This window comes from Acomys russatus, chromosome 29, assembly GCF_903995435.1.
Source record: "Acomys russatus chromosome 29, mAcoRus1.1, whole genome shotgun sequence".
Lineage (NCBI taxonomy): Eukaryota > Metazoa > Chordata > Mammalia > Rodentia > Muridae > Acomys > Acomys russatus.
Window position 1 is genome coordinate 32,830,941 of NC_067165.1, and position 19,193 is coordinate 32,850,133.

General features: G+C 51.8%; 1 protein-coding gene across 1 annotated transcript; it reads right to left on the reverse strand.

The window, feature by feature from the left end:
* Positions 1–6,690: 6,690 nt before the first annotated feature.
* Positions 6,691–12,473, reverse strand: Pla2g2f (phospholipase A2 group IIF). Its single transcript, XM_051171808.1, has 5 exons — positions 12,219–12,473; positions 11,550–11,602; positions 8,708–8,852; positions 7,767–7,876; positions 6,691–6,928 (listed from the first exon to the last, which is right to left on the reverse strand). Exons 1-5 carry the CDS (start codon positions 12,452–12,454, stop codon positions 6,732–6,734), a joined length of 741 nt encoding a protein of 246 aa, XP_051027765.1. The 5' UTR covers positions 12,455–12,473; the 3' UTR covers positions 6,691–6,731.
* Positions 12,474–19,193: the final 6,720 nt, after the last annotated feature.

Consider the following 19,193-nt stretch of genomic DNA (forward strand, 5'->3'; position numbering starts at 1 on the left):
AAACCCTCTTTCGGGGAAAAAAGAAAAGAAAAAAAAAAAAAGAAAAAGAAAAAACAAAACAAAACAAAACAGAAGAACACAGAGGGATGAGGTTGAAAGGTACTCCCAAAATCTTTTCCCAGGAAGAGAAGAGAGCCCTAGGATCTGCCCTAAACTCCCTGATACCCCCAATCTAAGTCAGGATGTACGTCTGGGCAACCAAGTCCTCCACCCAGATGTCTGGCTGGGAACAAAGTTAGTATCCTAGAAAGTACAGCTCCAAGAGCCTCACCGTGTGTGTGTGTGCATGTGTGTGTGCATGTGTGTTGGGGGGTGGGGGTGGGGTGCTCCAGGTCAGCCTTCTGTAAACCCTCCGGCAGGAAGCAGGCTGTTTTCCTGTCTTGGGAGACAGGGAGCAGTTAGACTGGCGGTGTGCAGTGCTGCCACAAGGATGTCATGGTTAGGATGGCATCAAGAAATGAAGAGAAGATCTGAGACAGTAGATCCAAGGCACCCCAACCCCACCCCTGCCACCCCCTAATCTACTAAGCAAGGAAGGTCTAATAGGCGTGGAGTCTGAAGTTTAAGGCGCCAGACTAGAACGGTGGACAGTGGACGCAGCTGGAACCATGCTCGCCTCCCCGCACAGTGGCACTTGGCCTTCAGCAAACCTGTCCAGGGAGGAGTCTCCTTTTCATCCCTTGAGCCTGGGGCTCTGCTCAGTAATATAGCAAATGTGAAGGTATAAAGTGCAGGCATCGGCCTCCAGCCTCCTAGGTCCAGGACAGATTTGCTTTCAAGACACTGCATCCACCAGGAGGAAGCCTGGGCTCAACCTCCCGGATGATGAGAGCTAGCATGATAGAACCCAGCGGAGCCCAGGCCGAACTGCAGCACACAGGACTTGAGCCTCTTGCAGGAAGAAGTATTGAGATGCTTGGGTGTGGCTGGCTACACAGCTGTTCCTAGCAGATGATGCTGGTCCTTTTTCACCTATACGGCCAGGGCCTCAGCACCCGGAACAGGCCATGGGAACATGATCACTTACCCCCATCCCCTTCTCAGTATTGGGGAAGATGGGTGGATCTGTGTAGTGGTAGAGAGCACACAGAGCTGGCTTCACTTAGTAGCTCACCCACCATATATGTATTGAGCCCTTACTGTGTGCCATGTGTAGTGCTGAGCAGCAGGGATCTAGAGATTTAAAGAAACACACACAGAATCAAGTCTAAGAAGTTTGAATTCTAAGGAGAATGCTGAGAGCCGTAGCAGCATCTACTGGGAGATGGGCCAGGGCAACGCTAGCACGAAGGATGACCGGGTTGCTATGTGAGATCCAGGTCTGACCTGGTTGCTATGTGAGATCCAGGTCTCCTCTGCCCCTGGGGCCAGCATCAGAAGTAGATGGGATAAGTTATGGAGGCCTGTGTGAGTCCCAGTTAGTGTTGGGTCCAGAACCAGAGTGGGAGCTCTAAAAGCATATTGCTGATGCTTGCAGGAAGTATCGCTCTCTTGGAAGGGCGGGTGTTCATCTACACTGGGGACTGATTTTATGCCAGGCCTGTGAGGAGGGTAGAGAAATAGAAATTCTGTCCACTCCAAGGAGTTGTCAGAATGGGGGGGGGGAGGGACACAAGGACCAAATAAACTGGGAGGTGCTGTGGGAGGTATTTGCTTAGGGAGCAGTGGCCACTGTGTGGGAAGAAGGCTCCTTCCAGGAATGCAGGGGGCAGGGGCTGACGTCCCTCCACTAGGTAGACAGACTGAGGATAATACAGGGGTCAGAGGGGTCAGGCTCTTCTCAAATCTATCGTCTCACCTTCGAGCTGCTGGCACGGCCTTGCCAGTACATCTTGATTCTAACAAAATATTCCAGTGAGATCCTTACATGTAAATAAAATATGAGAGGAAAAATCTAGACTCAGCCTCCTGCTTTGTGCAAACGTGACTGACCATACCTGCTCATCTTTCCATTTTCTCACGTAGCAGCTTGTCAACAGGATGCCTGGGCCACCCTTACCCCACCTTCCAGTGGGTCCCCTTCAGCAATGTCTGTACCATGATACCTATCTTCACCAGCCACGCCCCTGGCTCCCCCCACCCCCAGCGTTTTCCTCTTCCCCAATGCACCAAGCACATCCTTGTTTACAGTCCTTGCCCCTGTGAGAAAGAATTTCCTGGGAGTCAGCTCTGTGCCTTGCTGTCACTGTTATGTATGTGAAGTTGGGTGGAGGGAAGAGGACTTGTGGAGAGGCTGGGTGACCCTCGGCAGCCCAACCTCCTAGGGTTCTGGGCTCCTCTTGAGCAAAGTGGGCAGCCAGAACCATGATGGCATGGTGCCCTGTGAAAGATGTGCAGTGGGTACTCCATGCTGGCATCGCCATTAGAGCTCACACACAGGCTCCAGACACAGATGGAGCTTTACAACTCTCAAGGTCTACTCGAATTCACCCCAAGTTGAGGTGGTCGGGTAGACTTCCCACGGAGGGTGGGAACCCCAGGGAGTGGCTTTCTCTCTTTTGAGGTCTGATTGTATGCACAGGAGTTGAGGCCAAATTGCTACTGTCCTATTCCTAGCCCTACTCCAGGGTGTCTGAGAAGCTGGGAAGGAAATGGCATGGGAAGGTGGCCACGTAGGTGTGGTTCCTTCCTCCTCCTCCTTCGCCGACTCTAGGCCAATGTAACCAGCTGCCGTGAGCTCTGGCTCCCATGCCTTCTCTGTCAAAAATGGACTGTGTGCCCTCAAACTGAGAGCCCAAACCCCTTCCTTCCTTAAGTAGCTTTTGCCAGGAACTTTGTCACAGCAAAATTAACTAAGATACATCTCATCCCCTTTTATAGGAGGGTATTGGACCAGAAGCTTTCTGATCTTATAGCCGTTTCAATGGAGTCAGTAATTCTTGGGTGACAATGAACAATTTATGTGGCCTCTCTGAGCCTTAGCCCCCTCATTTTTATAAAGGAGATGATGAAGAGTGCCCAGCTCAGGTGGCTGCCTGGCAGGAGAGATAAGGCAGCTTGGGTCGCAGTGTGCTTATAGTAGGTGCTCAGTTAATCCTTGATGACATCCTGGGATGACCCCTGCTCCAGTAGGCAGCTCTTACATGGTGGCCCATACAAGGGAGACCTGCTTTGGTCTCTCCAGGATCCTGCTTTCTGACTTTTATGAACCCACGGCATTTCCCTCCAGAACCTTGCTTGTCACAGTTGGTGGCATCAGCTGCTTGTTAGGAAGCTACACCTGGGGAGCCTGACAGCTGGTGTCACAGTGCCAGCCTCTGGGGAGGAAGGGCTGTGCTGCCGGCTGGGGCCAGGCTGAGTAAAAAGCATGCCCCAGCTCAGCTGAGCTTCACTTGACCCCGGGGTCAGGCGTGCATGGGGGAGGGGCCTGTGGGCTTGGGAAATAAGTGTCCTCAGGTTCCTCCATTGTGCCTGCCCTCTGTCTCCTCCTTCAGCTCCCTCTAACTCCTTCCATAGACCCGTGGTTCCATAGCAGAAGAACTGGAGATGTGGTTAAGTAGCACCAGAAGTAAGCCATAGTGTCCACCAGGTGTCACCCAAGTTCTAGAAAACATTAAAAAAAAAAAAAAAAAAAAAAAAAAAAAAAAGAAAGAAAGAAAGAAGGAAAGAAAGAAAAATCCCAAAGCTGTGACCAGGGCAAGAGGAAGGAGGCGTGACAGGATTGAGCAGAAGTCACAAAGGAGAGACAGACTGTGGGAGCAAGGAACCCCGCTGAAGGTCATGGCTTTCCTGCTTTTCCTTTCACCCCAGCCCTACCTTAATGGCCTCTGGGACACACCTGGGACTGCCGCAGACTCCAGATGTCCTCATCTGTACTGGCACGCCACAGGGCACCCACTTGTGTGTGAAGGGTAAGGTCCCACATGCTTTCTTCCCCTCACAGGCCTGGACTCTTGGGGAACATAGGACACCCCTGGGGACACAGACAATAAAGTCTATCTTATTTCCAAACGTCCATAATGAGCTGGGTCTGCGATGCAGAGGGCTGGGCACGGGGCCCGTGTGCGTCAGGCTCGCCACCCTTAGGAACGTCCTCTCCTATGCCCTCAGGGATTCCGGGCTGTCTTGTTTTTACTTTACTCATATTACAGTTGGGAAGAAGGAGCCTCAGCTGAGAAACCACCTCCGTCACACCGGCCTGTAGTTGTATCTATGGGGCATTTTCTTGACTAATGATTGATGTGGAAGGGTCCAGCCCACTGTGGGCGGTGCCATCCCTAGGCAGGGGTGGGTTGTATAAGAAAGCTGAGCAAGCCATAGGGAGCAATGGAGTGAGCTGCTTTCTTCTGCTTCCTGCCTCTGGTCCTGCTTAAGGGCATACCCTGACTTCCCTCAACAGTCAACTGTGAAACGGATGTTCAAGGCAAACCATGTCCTCTCCGCATTACCTGTTGGCCATGGTGTTTATTCTCAGCAATAGAAATCGAATTAGGACAAGCGCCCATGGCTTTGGACACTGCGCACATGAGGAAGCGGCATGAATTACGTGAAGGAACCTGAGTGGGAGAAGAGGTGGGGCCTGGGACCCATCTGGGCCATGACTTCCTGCTTCTCTCTGACCCTGTTGCTCTCCTTCAGCTCACTGAGACAGCTGCCACTTCCCTGGCTGGCCAGAGGCTCCATCACAGAAGAAACAACCAGAAATACAGCATTGCAATAGGACAGTGTCTGGACATCGTCCACTCCTTGCTGCACATCAGTGTGGAGGCACAAGGAGGGGGCGGTTGACTGTTGGTCTCACGATTCAAAGCACAACTGCAGTTTCGGAGACTTTGGGACAGTTGCCATCCCTCTCTGGACCTCAGTGCATCATCACAAAGGAGCAAGGCTGGTGCCTGGGACATTCTGAGCCCACACTGGCTGCCATCATGGCGTGGTGGGTCCCTCTGCCCTTGTCCATAGCCTGGGCACTACTTTCCTGTCATCTCAGCCTGGAGGCGAGAGAAAGAATGGAGCTGTGCCAGCTGTGGGATGTCAGGGAACCTGTCTTCTCCAGAGGTAGGGACCCTGGAATGCATCCCTGTGCCCACCCTGACTCTGACCAAGAAAGCCCCAGCAGTGGCAGTCGAGACTGGAGGGCTTTTATTAGTCTGAGGAGAGGGATGTTGCATTCTGTGGAGGCTGGGGCAGGAGGGGAGGAGAGCTGAGGCACAGGTGAGCTGGATCCCACAACAGTAGAGTCTCATTGGCCTAGCATTCTCTATAGGAAGATGCTTGTGGCAGACCCACAAGCCTGAGGTCAAAACTCAACAGGAAGTGCTCTAGGCACCCATCCCAGCTCCTCCCCTGGCTTGGTGGGGCCAGTGAGGAAGGGAAGGGAAGCTCCTTGGGTTGGCTGAGCTTCTGAGAAGATAGATGAAGAAGATCACAAGGCCGGGGCAAGTTGTGTCAGCAGAGATAAGTGACCGCATGTCACGGAAAAAGCAGCATGAGACAAGCTCCAGAAGGGTTCTTCTTGCACACAGTGACCCCTTGGTCCCCAGGCTGTCATTCTAGACACTGCCGTCTGCAGAAACATCCTTTCCCGCCTCTACCGCCACCCTGCTTGGCTCTCTCTCCTCAGCAACAATGTCCCACGTAGCCACACAAGCTGAGCTTCCCAGTGAATGGTCCCAGTGTCCAGACGGGGCTAGCAGCCATGGGTCCTCAGAGTTAACATTGGATGAAGGCAGAAGGCAGATAGGAAGCAGGGCTAGGCACTGCTGACTCTGAGATGGAAGGTAAGGCAGGGACCGGGGGTGGGGATGCACCTCAAGAAACATAAAGCTGGGGACTGTGAAGAAGGTGACCTGCCTACAGGAGCCCTCACCTCTGCCTAAGATTCCCCAAACCACCATGGGGCCCAGCACTCTCAGTTACACTAGCCTGTCACCGTCCCCTCTCTTGCTATTCCTATCCACATGTCCGGCAACTGATCTGCCCCTCTTAAGTCTTGCTCCCACCTCCCCACCACTCCCTTCTTTCCCACCCCACTTCCTCCCTGCCTGAGTTTTCCTCTCAGCCTCCCGTTTTGACCTTCCCTTCCACCTTTCAACCCAGACCCCCCAGCCACAGTCTGAGAGAGCTCCAGGTACCCCTAACTTGCCACTCTGAGTTTGAGGGGGCATAAGGGCACGGTTGGGTACATACACTTTTGTGCCAGAATCAGAGAGGCAAGAACTGTGGGCACACGCAACCAACCCTGCCAGTCTCTGTACATATAGCTACTATGTACACGGGGTCCCTGTGTTCTTGGAGCCTGCCCAGAGGCACTCTGGGTAACAGAGGTCAAGCTATGGGTCTATGCACATCCTGTTGGTTAAGAACTGGATGGGGTCCACCCGTTCTGGGAGGGGCATTCTGGAGAGCCACAAGTCCTCAGAGGTAAGATGACTCCTTAAGTCCCAGAACCCAAGCCTCAGCCCAGCACCCTGCCTGCCTATGGAGTGTAGTTTCAGGCCTGGGATGAGTCCCAGAGGTTCTTGGAGTTGATCTGGGGCCATGTTGTTTCCTTCCATATCCAGGAGAGACCCCAGCAAGTCATGTGTTTTCCTTAAGACCGGAACCAGACACTTTGTGTGTGGCTGACAGTGCGGGCCACTGACGAGCTCTGGCCTCCTAGAGGCTTCTAGTACTGAGCTCACCACAGGACTGGGAGCCCCAGGACACCCCTGGGCCATCTCTGGCCCCATATATCAGATACAAACCCCAGCCAGACTCTCGACCCTCTTTTCTCTCAGCTCTCAGTTGGGCTAGTTTGAGACAGGGGTAGTTGGGAAGCTGTGCTCTGGATATGGGTCGTAGATGCTGCAGTTGGGTATAGGACCCTGGCAGTAGACATTGAGGTAGCCTCGGTAGTTGTCCCTGTATGGCTGAACCTTGAGGCACAGAGTCAAGGCCTTGTCACACTCACACGTCAGCTTGTCACAGTTGGTCTCATTGAGTTCACCTGTCATGGAAAGGAGGTGTGGGCTATGGGTGGTAACAAAACAAGAGGGGAAGGGAGGGAACGGACTCTATGAGAACCCAGTGATCTTTGAGATATGACTTCAAGTCAATAGGTCTTGTGCCACCCTGGCCTTTAGGGTGCCCTCATCCGGACCGTGGGTGGCTCTAGCACAGGGTAAAACTGGGGGGACCTCTAAAGTCTAATATGGCCATTGTATAGTTAGGACAACTGAGGCTACAAAAGAGGCACAGGGGAACTGGAGAGATGGCTCAGCAGTTAAGAGCACTGGCTGCTTTTCCAGAGCACCCGGGTTAGGTTCTCCGTATCCACATAAAGTGACTCGCAACTGCCGGTAACTCTAATTACAGGGACTCTGACGCCCCCTCCTGCCCTCCATGGGTACGTACACACACATGGTGCACACATATATACAGACAGGCACACACACATACATATAAAAAAGAGGGATGGTTTACCCACCCCTACCCCTGCCCATTACCTCCTACTCTCCCAGATGCCTTCCTTCAGCGGAAAAGTCAGGCCAGCCCCCACTTGCCTAGGGAGTGATTGGTAAGGGCCAGGTAACAAAAGGTAGCCAAAACCCAAGTTCAAGGTAATTAATTATCCTAATTTTTCATATTACACTAACACGAAATTGAAACCGACAGTTACTTTTTAGTGTCAGTGTGTATCATTTGGGCTATTCTTTCCCCAGATATTTTTTTTTCATTGTTTGCCTGAAATCCAAATTCAATGGGACCATTCTGGGCTTATCTTTGTATCCCAATCCTTGCCCCAAGGCCCCATTCCAAGCCAGTTTGTCAGGGGAGGGACTCACTGCAGACAATCACAGTGTCATTCTCGATCCTGTGGTCATAGTGGTCCACGTAGGGGTGGCAGCCCTGGTCGAAGACCTTCTGATAGCAACAGTCATGGGCGTGACAGCACCTGAGGTGGTGGTGGGGGAGAGGCAGAGGTGATTGGACCAGTGTGGGCAGCTCCCCCACCCAACCCCCAGCAGAGACCTCCGATCATCTGTTTGATCCCTCATGAGCCTCCTTCAGACTGCAGTCAAGAGATGGGAGTTACGTGCCCAAGGTCACAGCAAAGCAGAACTGGCACTGGTACCCTGGATCCCCATCCCTGATTCTGCCTCTTAGTCAGGGCTCTCGGCTCCATCCCTACCTTGGAGCCCAGAGTGGAGCTGCAGGAGGAGGAGGAGGAGTCAGGTATCCCAAGCACCCAGTGAGGGACAGAGGGCATGAAGGAAACCATGGCTTTAAAACCCCACATGAAGGAGCTCAGGACCACTGCAGAGACCTGCCAGGGAGGAACAGAGTCTTGGGGGGGAGGGGGAGGGGGCTAATGGCAATGGGTGGATGAAGGATAGGAAGCAAATATGGAGTAGCCATCCCCCTCCTCCTCTGAAAAAGTGAAGAGTGCCAACTCCCTGTGGTGCCAGATGTGGTGCTGGTGCTGCCAGGGGGGATGAGAGCAGAAGCCAATGCTTCCCTAGTCTCTCAGTCTGAGGGAGGGAGCATGGTCTACTGGGGCTCGTGGCAGAGCCCTTGCCATTGTGGGGCATTAGCCACCAGACTGGCGCCTCCTTGTCTGTTTGTGGGGGTGGGGAGACAACAAATGCCATACTTTCCTAGAGCGAGGTTGAACTATAGATGACAAGAAGTATACAAGATGTCAGAGATGGAGCCCCTGGCCCTTCTTCCTCAGCCTCTCCACAGCTGCCCCCATTTATCCCCGCAGGAGGCTTCTAGAACATACCAGTCTACCTCATCCATGGGGTGGCCTCGGCCCCCCAGCCCGCAGTAGCAGCCGTAACCCACAAAGGACAGGATGGCGCTTCTGTGTGTGACGGCCTCCACCATGGACTTCAGGTTCAACAGGCTGCTGTGGGCGGTGGCTACAACTGCAAGAGAGCCAGGAGTGTAAGTCTAGCCTGGTAGCTCCTGAGGGCCAAGACTTGGGGAATGAGCTGGGAAAGGCTAGGAGGAAGGAGAGGATGAGAGGTAGGGATGAGACAGAAAGAAATATACAAATCCTGTAGGCTGCGTGGGTTGTTACTCACTCAGAGGATGGGAGGACCAGATATGGTTCACATTAGCTTCAGGCCAGGTGGTGTCCTAAGCCCTTGCATTTGCTAACTCACCGTGGCAACCCCGTATGTCGTTATCACATTTTTTTTTTAAACAGATAAGCAAATTGAGGCTGGAGCCCTGACTAAGATGCCTAGAGCTACATTGTCACATGATGTTGGAGAAACTGGTACCAGGCAGGGAGGGGGTACCTCAGCCACACCCTCTGCCTCAGGTACATGGCTTTCGATGTAGCCACATCCCGAGGTGGAAGGGTTGAGCATGGAGGGGCTGCCTGGTCTATAGACTGGGTTCAAGGCCAGCCTGGGCAACTTAATGAGATCAGAGACCGTGCCCTAAAGAGGTCGTCATCCTGAGTGTCTAGTTCACTAGAAAGGGTTTCACAAATGCTACATGCTGTCGTGAGTTACAGGAGTTTGACTGTGCGTCTCTGAGCTTCCTTTCTGACCTCTGTCTGATGCCTCTGAGGCTCAAGGGGGAGCCAGGGTCCCTGCCAGCTTCCTGGAGTCAGTGCGTCTCAGCACAGTACACAACCAGAGGAAGCATTAATGCAAAGGTCCTTTTGTCACCAGCAAAAATCAGCCCCCTAAGCAGCGGCCAGGCCCTCCAGCCATTCATCCTTCTTTCTTGTGTCAACTGCTTCCCTCTCTTGTGGTCCCCTGTAGGGTGTGGGGCTCACTGAGCCAGCTGTGCTGGTCAGTGCAGTGAGCCTAGGCCTGCCGTCCATACCTGGGTGAAGCCACTCATGCACACCTACCAGCAGGAGGGAGGAAGGTTTAACCCCATTTTCAGCAAGAGAAAACTAAGGCTCATACAGTAAAAGGCTTGCCCAGATGGCACAGGCTGGGAGTAGCAGGAACCTGGTCGGCTGTCCTTAGCTGGCTGCAAGGCTGGACAGTGTGGGACCTGTGCGCATGCAGCCTCCACCCTGGCCTGTTCCAGGTGCACCTGGAGTTAGGCACACAAGTATATGCTCATTGTCCTCCCCACAGCCTCCAACCTCCAACCTCCAACCTCCTCCTCCACAGACAAGAAGAGACAGGAAGTCCATGATGGGAAATCTGGAGGATGGATGGACCCCCAAAGGGCCTTGGGTCTCCTGGTGGCCATGGCTGTCTCCTCTCCTGACTTGGACGCTGCGTCTCCGACTCTAGCTGCAGGCATTTTGCCCTAGGGGCCCCCATCTGTCAGCTCTCACAGGATGAGAGTAAGAAACATACATGATTATGCACAGGATAGGCACATACTTCCTTACACTCCCCAACACACACACACACACACACACACACACACACACACACACACACACACACACTATCTTCTGTGGACCCATACCTGTGCTCATATGCTCACATACAAACCCACCCACTCTATCCACGTCTCATTCTGGGGCACACTTATCTGCCCATCCTTATTACAACTGCTCATCTCTCTCTCTCCTCTCCTCCCCCACCCACACCCCCGCTCTTTCTCTCACACACACACTGTCTTCTATGGACCCATACGCTGTGCTCACACACAAACCCACCCATACCATCCACGTCTCATTCTGGGACACACTTATCTGCACATCTTTATTACAACTGTTCATCTCTCTCTCTCTCTCTCTCTCTCTCTCTCTCTCTCTCTCACACACACACACACACACACACACACACACACACACACAATGCGCCTCACAAATATCACATGTGGCACTCAGGGGAGAACCAATAGCCAGAACTAAGACCCTAAGACCATGTCCATGGGTAGAAGAAACAGCTTGTATTCAGTCTCCTGGGACATGAGGGATTGTTTTCTAAATGACAGGTCATTTTGTCTGCATCAGCCTTTTCTTGTGTCTGGCTACAATGAACCACTGTCTTTGGAGATGCAAGGTAGGCCAGGCTTGTGTCAAAGAGTCTCGCTCAGCCATGATTTTTACCCATGAAGTCCTGGGTATTAGACTTAGGAAAGAAGTTCACAGACACACACACACACACACACACACACACACACACACACACACAAAGAGCTATGACCCCTATGATCACTGACACTGTGGACACATACATCCCAAGGAAAACAGATATACACCCAGGTGCCAGCCACGAGCCATATTTTACTGAAGGGTGGGACATACAGACATCTTGTGTGCCCAGACACACCTACACTCATGCACAAACATGCTTCTAGCTGCACACAAATTCATGAACTCCTGCCAGCACTGAAAGTCGCTAATACACATGCTCAGGCCCACAATGATGACAAACACTGCCAGTTTACGAGGCTTGCTCAGCTCTCCACACCTGTCCAGCACAGCTCGTAAAAAGAAGGCTCCTGGCTTGTTTACAGGTGTCCAGAACTAAACAGCCCCAGAGGAGAGGATGAAGCCTAACAGGGAAGTGGAGACTCAGAGAGAGGAAGAAACAGCTTGGCAGTGGAACAACACAGGTGCCCTCATTTCAAGGGAAAGGCTAGGGGTTGGGGGAACGGGGTGATCAGAAAGGTCTCCTGGGAGCCATGCTCACCACTGCTGGCCAGGACTGCGATGGTGAAGAATTTCTTCATACTCAGGCTGGACCTGAGAGAGAAAAACCCAGCCTGTACTCTCTTCTCCAGCTGCCGGTAGCCAGTCCCACCCGAGGCGCCACCCAAGCTCCTCTCCCCAGTAGCCTGGTCTCATGCCCTAGTTGCAGTCACCCAGCCCTGGGATCGGCACCTCCCCACTTGGCCTGCATCTTCTGGGAGGAACACATTCCAGGGTGGCAGAGCCACCAGAACCAATCTTCCCCAGCTCTCGGCTCCAATATAGGAAGCCATTGGCCCACACCAGATCCAGCTCTCTGGAATTCATATTCCAAAGAGTCCTAGGACTGGAGTCACGGGACGTCACCTGGCAGCTGGATCTTAAAACCTAAAACCAAGAGTCCCAGGTCGCTGGTTTCTAGGTTCAGCTCTGCAAATGCCACCTGACCTCAGGCAGATCTCTCAGCCCTCTCTGGATGGAGTTGACTAAATGGTCCCAAAGGTCATGCTAGCACTAGAATAGAGTTGGCACACCTCTGCTCAGCTTGCAGAAACTCAGAGTGCTCCTTCCTGGAGAACTGACTCTAGAAGCAGGTCCCTTACCAGTCCTGGTCCCTCTCCATGGAATGGTCCATTCTGGGGTGCGGGGGGCGGGCGCAGCAACCACCTACCTGGAGGCTTTGGAAGAGCAGGCCCTGAGGCTTGAGCTCTTCTGTCCAGTCGACTGTTTAACCAGCACCTTCTTCCTGAACCCTTTGGGGTCGGCCTGTGCCCCATCTGCCATGTTTTGGATTTTGGGAGGCCAGCGACATAGAGCTTGAGAGGTCCTTGATATGCCCAGAAGTCTCTGAGGAGCAGGCCCCAGCTTCACGCTGCCACGCACACTAACAGGGTAGTGCTGGGGCATTGCCCCTGGGCAGGAGGCAGGTGACAGCTGTCCTAGAAAAAAAAAAAAAGCTGGCTCCACCTCTTCCCTCCCACTGCCCAGCCCTTCCCACACCTGGCTGGAAAAAAAAAATCCCCACCCCACATCAGCCTGCCCACCCCCTTGAGCTTGGGCGTAGGGTGCATTGACTAAGAATTAGCCCCACCCCCTAGACCTGAAGCAAGTGCTGGAGCTCTCTCCATCCTCAGCTGGAAGATGTTCAGAAAAATGTCACCTCCTGTCAAAGGAAAGCAAGAGGCACTTTCCTCAAGGGACCCTCCTGTGAGGAACACTGCACTAGTGCCCTGCAGTGAGCAAGAGAGACTGGGCTCAATTTCAGATACAAATCAAGAGAGGGTTGAGATCCCAGAGGGTACAAGGGTCTGGACCCACCCACCGTAGAACCCCAGGTGTGGTGGCACAGCCTGTAATCCTGGCACTTGGGAGATGGAGGCAGGAGGAGCAGGAGTTCAAGTCCATCCTCAGCTGCACAGCAAGCTTTAGGATACCCTGGCCAACATAAGACCCTGTCTTGGGGGGGGGCAGGGAGGGAAGGGGAGGGAAGGAGAGAGAGAGAGATGAAGGGGGGGAGAGAGAGAGGGAGGCAGAAGAAGGGAGGGGGAGGGAAGGAGAGAGAGAGAGGGAGGGAGGGAGGGAGGGAGAGAGGGAGGGAGGCAGAGGAAAGGAGGGGAGGGAAGGAGAGAGAGGGAGGAAGGGGGAGAAAGGGAGGGAGGGAGGGAGAGAGAGAGGGAGAGAGAGGGAGGCAGAGGAAGGGAGTGGGAGGGAAGGAGAGAGGAAGAAATGGAGAGAGGGAGGGAAGGAGATAGAGAGAGAAGGAGGGAGGGAGAGAGAGAGGGAGGAAGGCAGAGGAAGGGAGGGGTAGGGAAGGAGAGAGAGGGAGGGAGGGAGGGAGAAGAAGAGAGGGAGTGAGAGAGAGAGAGAGAGGAGAGATGAAGGCAGAGAAGAGCTGGGGAGATGCCTCGGTGGTTAAGAGCACTTGATGCTCTTGCAGAGGACCTGGGTTCAGTTCCCAGCACCTACATTGCAGCTCAGAGCTGCTGCAACTCCAGTTTCATGGGATCTGGTACTTTATTCGGCTTCCTCAGGCACCAGACAAACAAGTGGTACAAGGACATCCACACAGGCAAAGCATTCATACATATCAAACAAAGATGAACAGGGGTGGAGAGATGTCTCAGCAGTTAAAAGCACTTATTGCCTTTGCAAGATGACACAGGTGCAGTTTCCAGCACCCACATGGTGCCTCAGAACCATCTGTAACTCCAGTTCCTGGGGATCCAATGCCTCTTCTGACCTTTGCAGGCTCTTGCATGCATGCAGCACACATACATATACTCAGGCACTTACACATAAAATAAAACATAATATTTTAAAAATAAAAACATAGATAAATAATAAATAAAGCTGGGCCTGGTGGCGCAAGCCTCCATTCCCAGCAATTGGGAGGCAGAGGCAAGCAGATTTCTGAGTTAGAGGCCAGCCTGGTCTACAGAGTGAGTTCCAGGACACCCAGAAACTCTGTCTTGGGGGAAAAAAGTCAGTATTATTTTAAAAGAAAAAGAAGTAAATAAAACCAGGCGAGGAGACATTGAGTGAATACAAAATCATCGAGAGGACCCAGGAAGGGCAGAGATTCCAGCTAAGCTGAGGAGACAACTTTTTTTTTTTTTAAAGAGGAGTGGTCAGTCTTTACCCCAGGGGATGGCAGAGGCTGAGGAGCGTCTCAGATATGGAAGCTGTCGTGAGAATATGGCAGGGATCCCAGCTGAACCATCTTGACAGGACTGTAGCTTGAAGTGGATGTCAGAGCCTAGTTGAGAAGACAGTTCTGAGGAGCCCAAGTCTGGCTCAGCGAAGGCGACTCTTGCTGATGAAGGGGCTTTGTGTGGACATGCACCTGTCCCCTGCCACTCCCCCACACAACATGCTCCAGTGATCCTTAAGCATGGTGGTGGTCATCTCCCCCAGACTGAGACCGGAGGGCCTCAAGCACTTGCATCTGTCAAGAGAAGCCCTTCAGCTCACTCACCTGCATTGTCAGGAGCAAGGTCTCTCAGGTTTTTTTTTTTTTTTTAAATCTGTCCTACTGGGTAGAGACCACACTCAATTCCGTTGTCTATACACCTTAGGGTTTCAAATAGCACCTCTGCCACCCCCCCCACAACAACTCTCCTACCTCATTCCTGAATTGCACACACCCAAAATGTTTTTGAAAGTCACCATTGGTGCCTTGAGTGCTCCCACTGCCTCTGATGCTCCCACTGTGTCTGGTGGTACCACTGCCTCTGGTGCTCCCACTGTCTCTGGTACTCCCACTGCCTCTGGTACTCCCACTGCCTCTGGTGCTTCCACTGTCTCTGGTGCTACTACTGTCTCTGGTGCTACCACTGTCTCTGGTGCTACCACTGTCTACCACTGTGTCTGATGGCGGTCCCGTTGAGTCTGGGTGTTGGCATCACTTGTTTTTTGGGGTGTGGTGTGTGGCTGGTCTTTGTTGTTACTGTCTACTGTGTGAGGTCAGGAAAGAAGGGAGAGCCTGAGATCTGGGGGCTGCCTGAGCAGACTACGTAGGGACCAATCCTCCATCTCCAGGCTGAGACCTTGGCGAACAGGCTTCTTTCCCTGTTCTGTGCTTCCCTCAGCTGTGGAGTCAGCATACCAAGGCCCTTCTTCCAGGAATAAAGATTATAATTGCCAATGTCAAGTGCTTATGCTATGAGGCGTGCGCAGGGCTCAGTTTTAAAGACTGGATTGTGACAGGGGTCTGGAGTGAATTGGGATGGGTGTGGGACTTGGAGATGATGGGAAAAGAGTCCTGTTGGGAACTGGTACTCCAAATGACCCCCCCCCCCCCCCCCCCCGTTGACAAAGTTCTGCAGAGGCTTCTCTTCCTCCTCAGGGCTTTCAAACTACCTCTTCTGGCTGTCCCAAGCCAATGGACCTATCTTGGGTGTCATTCATTTCCCTCAACCCCTCTTCTGCTCAGTTTCCTGTCTGAGGAGAGGTCCCTCCTCTCCCCAGGAAGTTCCTCACAGCCTCCAATCACTGGCTCTAATTTGTGCTTGCATGTGCGTTCCTTTGCAGGAACCTGTGTGTTTTGGTTTGTGGATCTTGACACAGATCGATCCTGAGGAGCAGGGGCTTTTATTTTCTCAGAGCCCCAGGGTTTCCCCGTGTGACAATGGCTTGCTTTGCCACCTCAGACTGGCAGTGGTTTTGCTGGTATTGCTTTCACGTGTCTTCAGGGAGCTGGGTTCTAATCCTACCTCCCTACTTGCATTCGTCTCTCATGAAGATCACTGGATTTCAGAGGAGATGCATCTCCCAGCCTGGGAGCTGGGACCCTAGAAAGCTACCTGCTGCCTCTTACTTCTAGTGCAGGTGCAGGTTGGGCAGGTCCTCCCAGGGAGGGGCGGACTCCTCCGCTCCCACCTTCCCCTTCCAAGTGCTCAATAATGAATAAGAAACTGGTCAGCCCAGAAATTCTACTTGTGGGACAGCACCTCAGACACAAACCTAAGCTGCTCCCAAAGATGGAGGCAAAGAGAAACCGTGTGTGTGTGTGTGTGTGTGTGACTTGATGACGTTTGTTTTTCTGGACAAGCAAGTGGGCTTTAACTTAATCGCTTCTTTGAAGGCACTCTCTGAAAACACAGACACATTCAGAGGCTCTGGCCTAATGTGCTTGGGAGGCTTCACCCCGGGAATTTTGAGGGAGCACTGAGTTCTGAGTCTGAGTTCCGCCCAGAACAAAGTCCAAGAGGAGCTCCTTGCGTGAGGAAATGCTGAAGTCACCGCCTGAAGCCACATCTGTTCTGACACCAAAGCTGCTAACACCACCACCAAAATGGAAGAGCAGAACCCACTGACTCTCCGGAACACAGACTTGGAACTTCATAACAAAACGCTGACAGACAGAAGCTATAATAAGCAAAATTATAAGTGTATAGACAAGAAAGTAAACCATAACCAAGTTGGCTTCATTCCGGGAATGAAAGGTTCCTTTTACACTAAGAATGCACCCCACGTGTATTATACACCACATTGACAAATTTTAAAAAAGGAAATATACCTCAGATATAATCAAACCAACCAGGAAACACCATGTAGCAAAATTCAGATTCATTCTTGGCAAATAAATAAATAAATCAAAAATTTGAGATGTAAGTTCAACTTGAATTAGAAACCACAGCCCATGTCATGCCTAAAGGCTGAAAAACTGAATGCCCCCTGCTGGATAGATGGCAAAAGTGTCCCGCCCACTGGGTCTGTTCGGCACTGCATGGAGGTGGAGGGGTGCACTTAGTCCAGTAAGGTTAAAAAAAGAAATAGAACACACTAAACACACTAAGACCACAAAGAGTGCAACTGTCCATGGACCTGCCCAATCCCAGCACTCAGGAGATAGAAGCAGGCAGACCTTCCATGAGTTTGAAGCTAGCCTGGGCTACACAGAGAGACACTGTCTCAAAAAACAAGCAGCCAACAACAACAAAGTAATGTTCTATGAGCATTGGCGTAATAGTCCACATGAGGACTCCTGCCTGACCTTGACACTGCCCATCACGTGCTCGCTGTCCTACCCTGTCACAATGGTGTCTACAATTGGCTGAAATTGGCATCTGATGACGGGAAGGAGCAAGGTTATAAGAACGGCCAGACTCTCTTCCCAACCTGTGTGACCTCGAGGGACTCGCTGACGCAGCGCAGTATGCATTGTATAAAGTTAAGCCTGGCTTCAGCCAGACTTGGCGAGCAGCATCTCTGCCTGAAGTCCCAACACTCAGGCGGCAGAGACAGAAAGATCACAGGTTCAAGATCAGCCAGAGCTATGAACTGAGACCGGATCTCAAAAACAAAGAGCACTCTCAGGTCCCAGGACCTCCTGCCTATGCTCTGGATGGTTCTGGATGGAGAGATGAACCCAGTATCACTTGAGTCCTCTGGATGGTTCTGATGGAGAGATGAACCCAGTATCACTTGAGTCCTCCCCCATACTCAGGATGATGAGTCAGCTCCAGCTTTGTCCCAGGTCTACAAACTCATCTCTGCTCTCAGGCAATGACGTCATTGTTTAACATTTTTGAAAAGAAGTGGCGGCTCACACTGTGATCTCAGCCCTTAGGAAGGGGAAGCAGGAAGAAGGCTGAGTGTTTGGGGCAGGCCTGGACCGGTGCCGAGTTCCCAAACAGCCAGGGAATGGGAGACCCTGTCTCAAAACAAAACAGCAACAACAAAAGCCCCGCAGACTCCACACTTACTGAATTCTCACACTGAATTTAAGTCAGGTTGCAGATTAGAACATGAAAATTCAAAAAACAATAACAGTTTCTATTTCTCAGTGCAGGAAATGAGTGCTTAGAAACCGAAAACCTAACAATGCCCCAGACATCAAATATCTATGGATGAAACTCGATAAAGAAATGGAAAATGTGCACACTAGAAACTAAAATAATGTTCAGAAGAATCAAAGAAGACTAAAGTAACCCCAAATAAGTGAAGGGGTATCCGTGGTGGTGGGTCAGGAAGCACAGATTCACTGAGAGGCCAGCTCCTCTCCCAGCTTGATGGGGTGTCTTGTCAGTTACTTTCATTTTTTTCAAGACAGGGTTTCTCTCTGTGTTACCTTGGCTGCCCTGGACTCACTTTGTAGACCAGGCTGGCCTCAAACTCACAGAGATCCGCCTGCCTCAGCCTCCCGAGTGCTGGGATTACAGGCGTGCGCCACCACGCCCAGCAATGTCAGTTACTTTCAACCAAAACTTTAGCAGACTTTTCTTTATAGGGTTTGCCAAGCTCCTCCTAAAATTCGTTCTGAAATGAACAAGGGCCGGGAAAACCTCCCTGTCAACTATGAAAAGGAAAGAAAGAGTAAAATCAGAAAAATAATTTTAATCTTTACCTCTCACCATATACTGAACTTAAGTAGATTGGAGGGGTCTGGGTCATAATACAGTTGCTAGAGTCCTTGTTAGGTATGTGGGGGAGGCCTGGGTTTAATTCTCAGCACCACATAAACCTGGTATAGTGACATATAACCGTAACTCCAGCACTGTGGAGGCACAAGATCAGAAGTTCAAGGTCACCCTCAGCTACATACTGAAGTCAAGGCAAGCCCAGGCTGTATGCGATCCTGCATTAAAAAAAAAAAAAGCAGAATTAATGGATCATAATTCAACAAAGGTGTTAATATAATAAATAGAGGAAAGGCACCCTTTTCAACAAATCTGGAGGAGATAGCTGAATATCTACATTCAAAAGAATGAAGCTGAACCCACAAAAGTTAGCTCACAATGGGGGGGGCAGAGAGATGGGGGCAGTGGTAGAGAAAGCTTGAGGCGCTTTCGAAGGAAGCTGTTTGGTTCTCAGCACCTGAGTCTGTTAGGTGAGTTCACCAGGCTTGAAGGGAGCCAGTATGTGGCAGAGAAGATCTGTGAGTGATTGCTATTGGTAGAGCTTCGTTTGGGGGTGTCTAAAGTTAGATGGTGGCCACCGTTACACAGATGTGAATTTTTAAACACCAAAGCTGGGCTTGGCGGCATGCACCTACTATCCCAAAGACTTGGAACATAGAGGTAGGAGGATCAGTGGTTTGAGGCCCTGGCCTCCATGAGGCCCTGCTCAGAAAACATAAAGAAAATTGTGTTAAGGCCTGGAGACCTAGCTCAGTTGCTAGAGGTCCCCCCCTGCCCCGCCAGCA

What these genes read in the sequence shown, in the direction of transcription:
- Pla2g2f (XM_051171808.1), bottom strand. Translation starts at nt 12,454, where the DNA reads ATGCCCCAGCACTACCCTGTTAGTGTGCGTGGCAGCGTGAAGCTGGGG. An exon ending in TGCTCTTCCAAAGCCTCCAG is followed by an intron (nt 11,603 to 12,218) that starts GTAGGTGGTTGC and finishes TTTCTCTCTCAG; the next exon opens with GTCCAGCCTGAGTATGAAGA. An exon ending in CGCAGTCCTGGCCAGCAGTG is followed by an intron (nt 8,853 to 11,549) that starts GTGAGCATGGCT and finishes GCTCTCTTGCAG; the next exon opens with TTGTAGCCACCGCCCACAGC.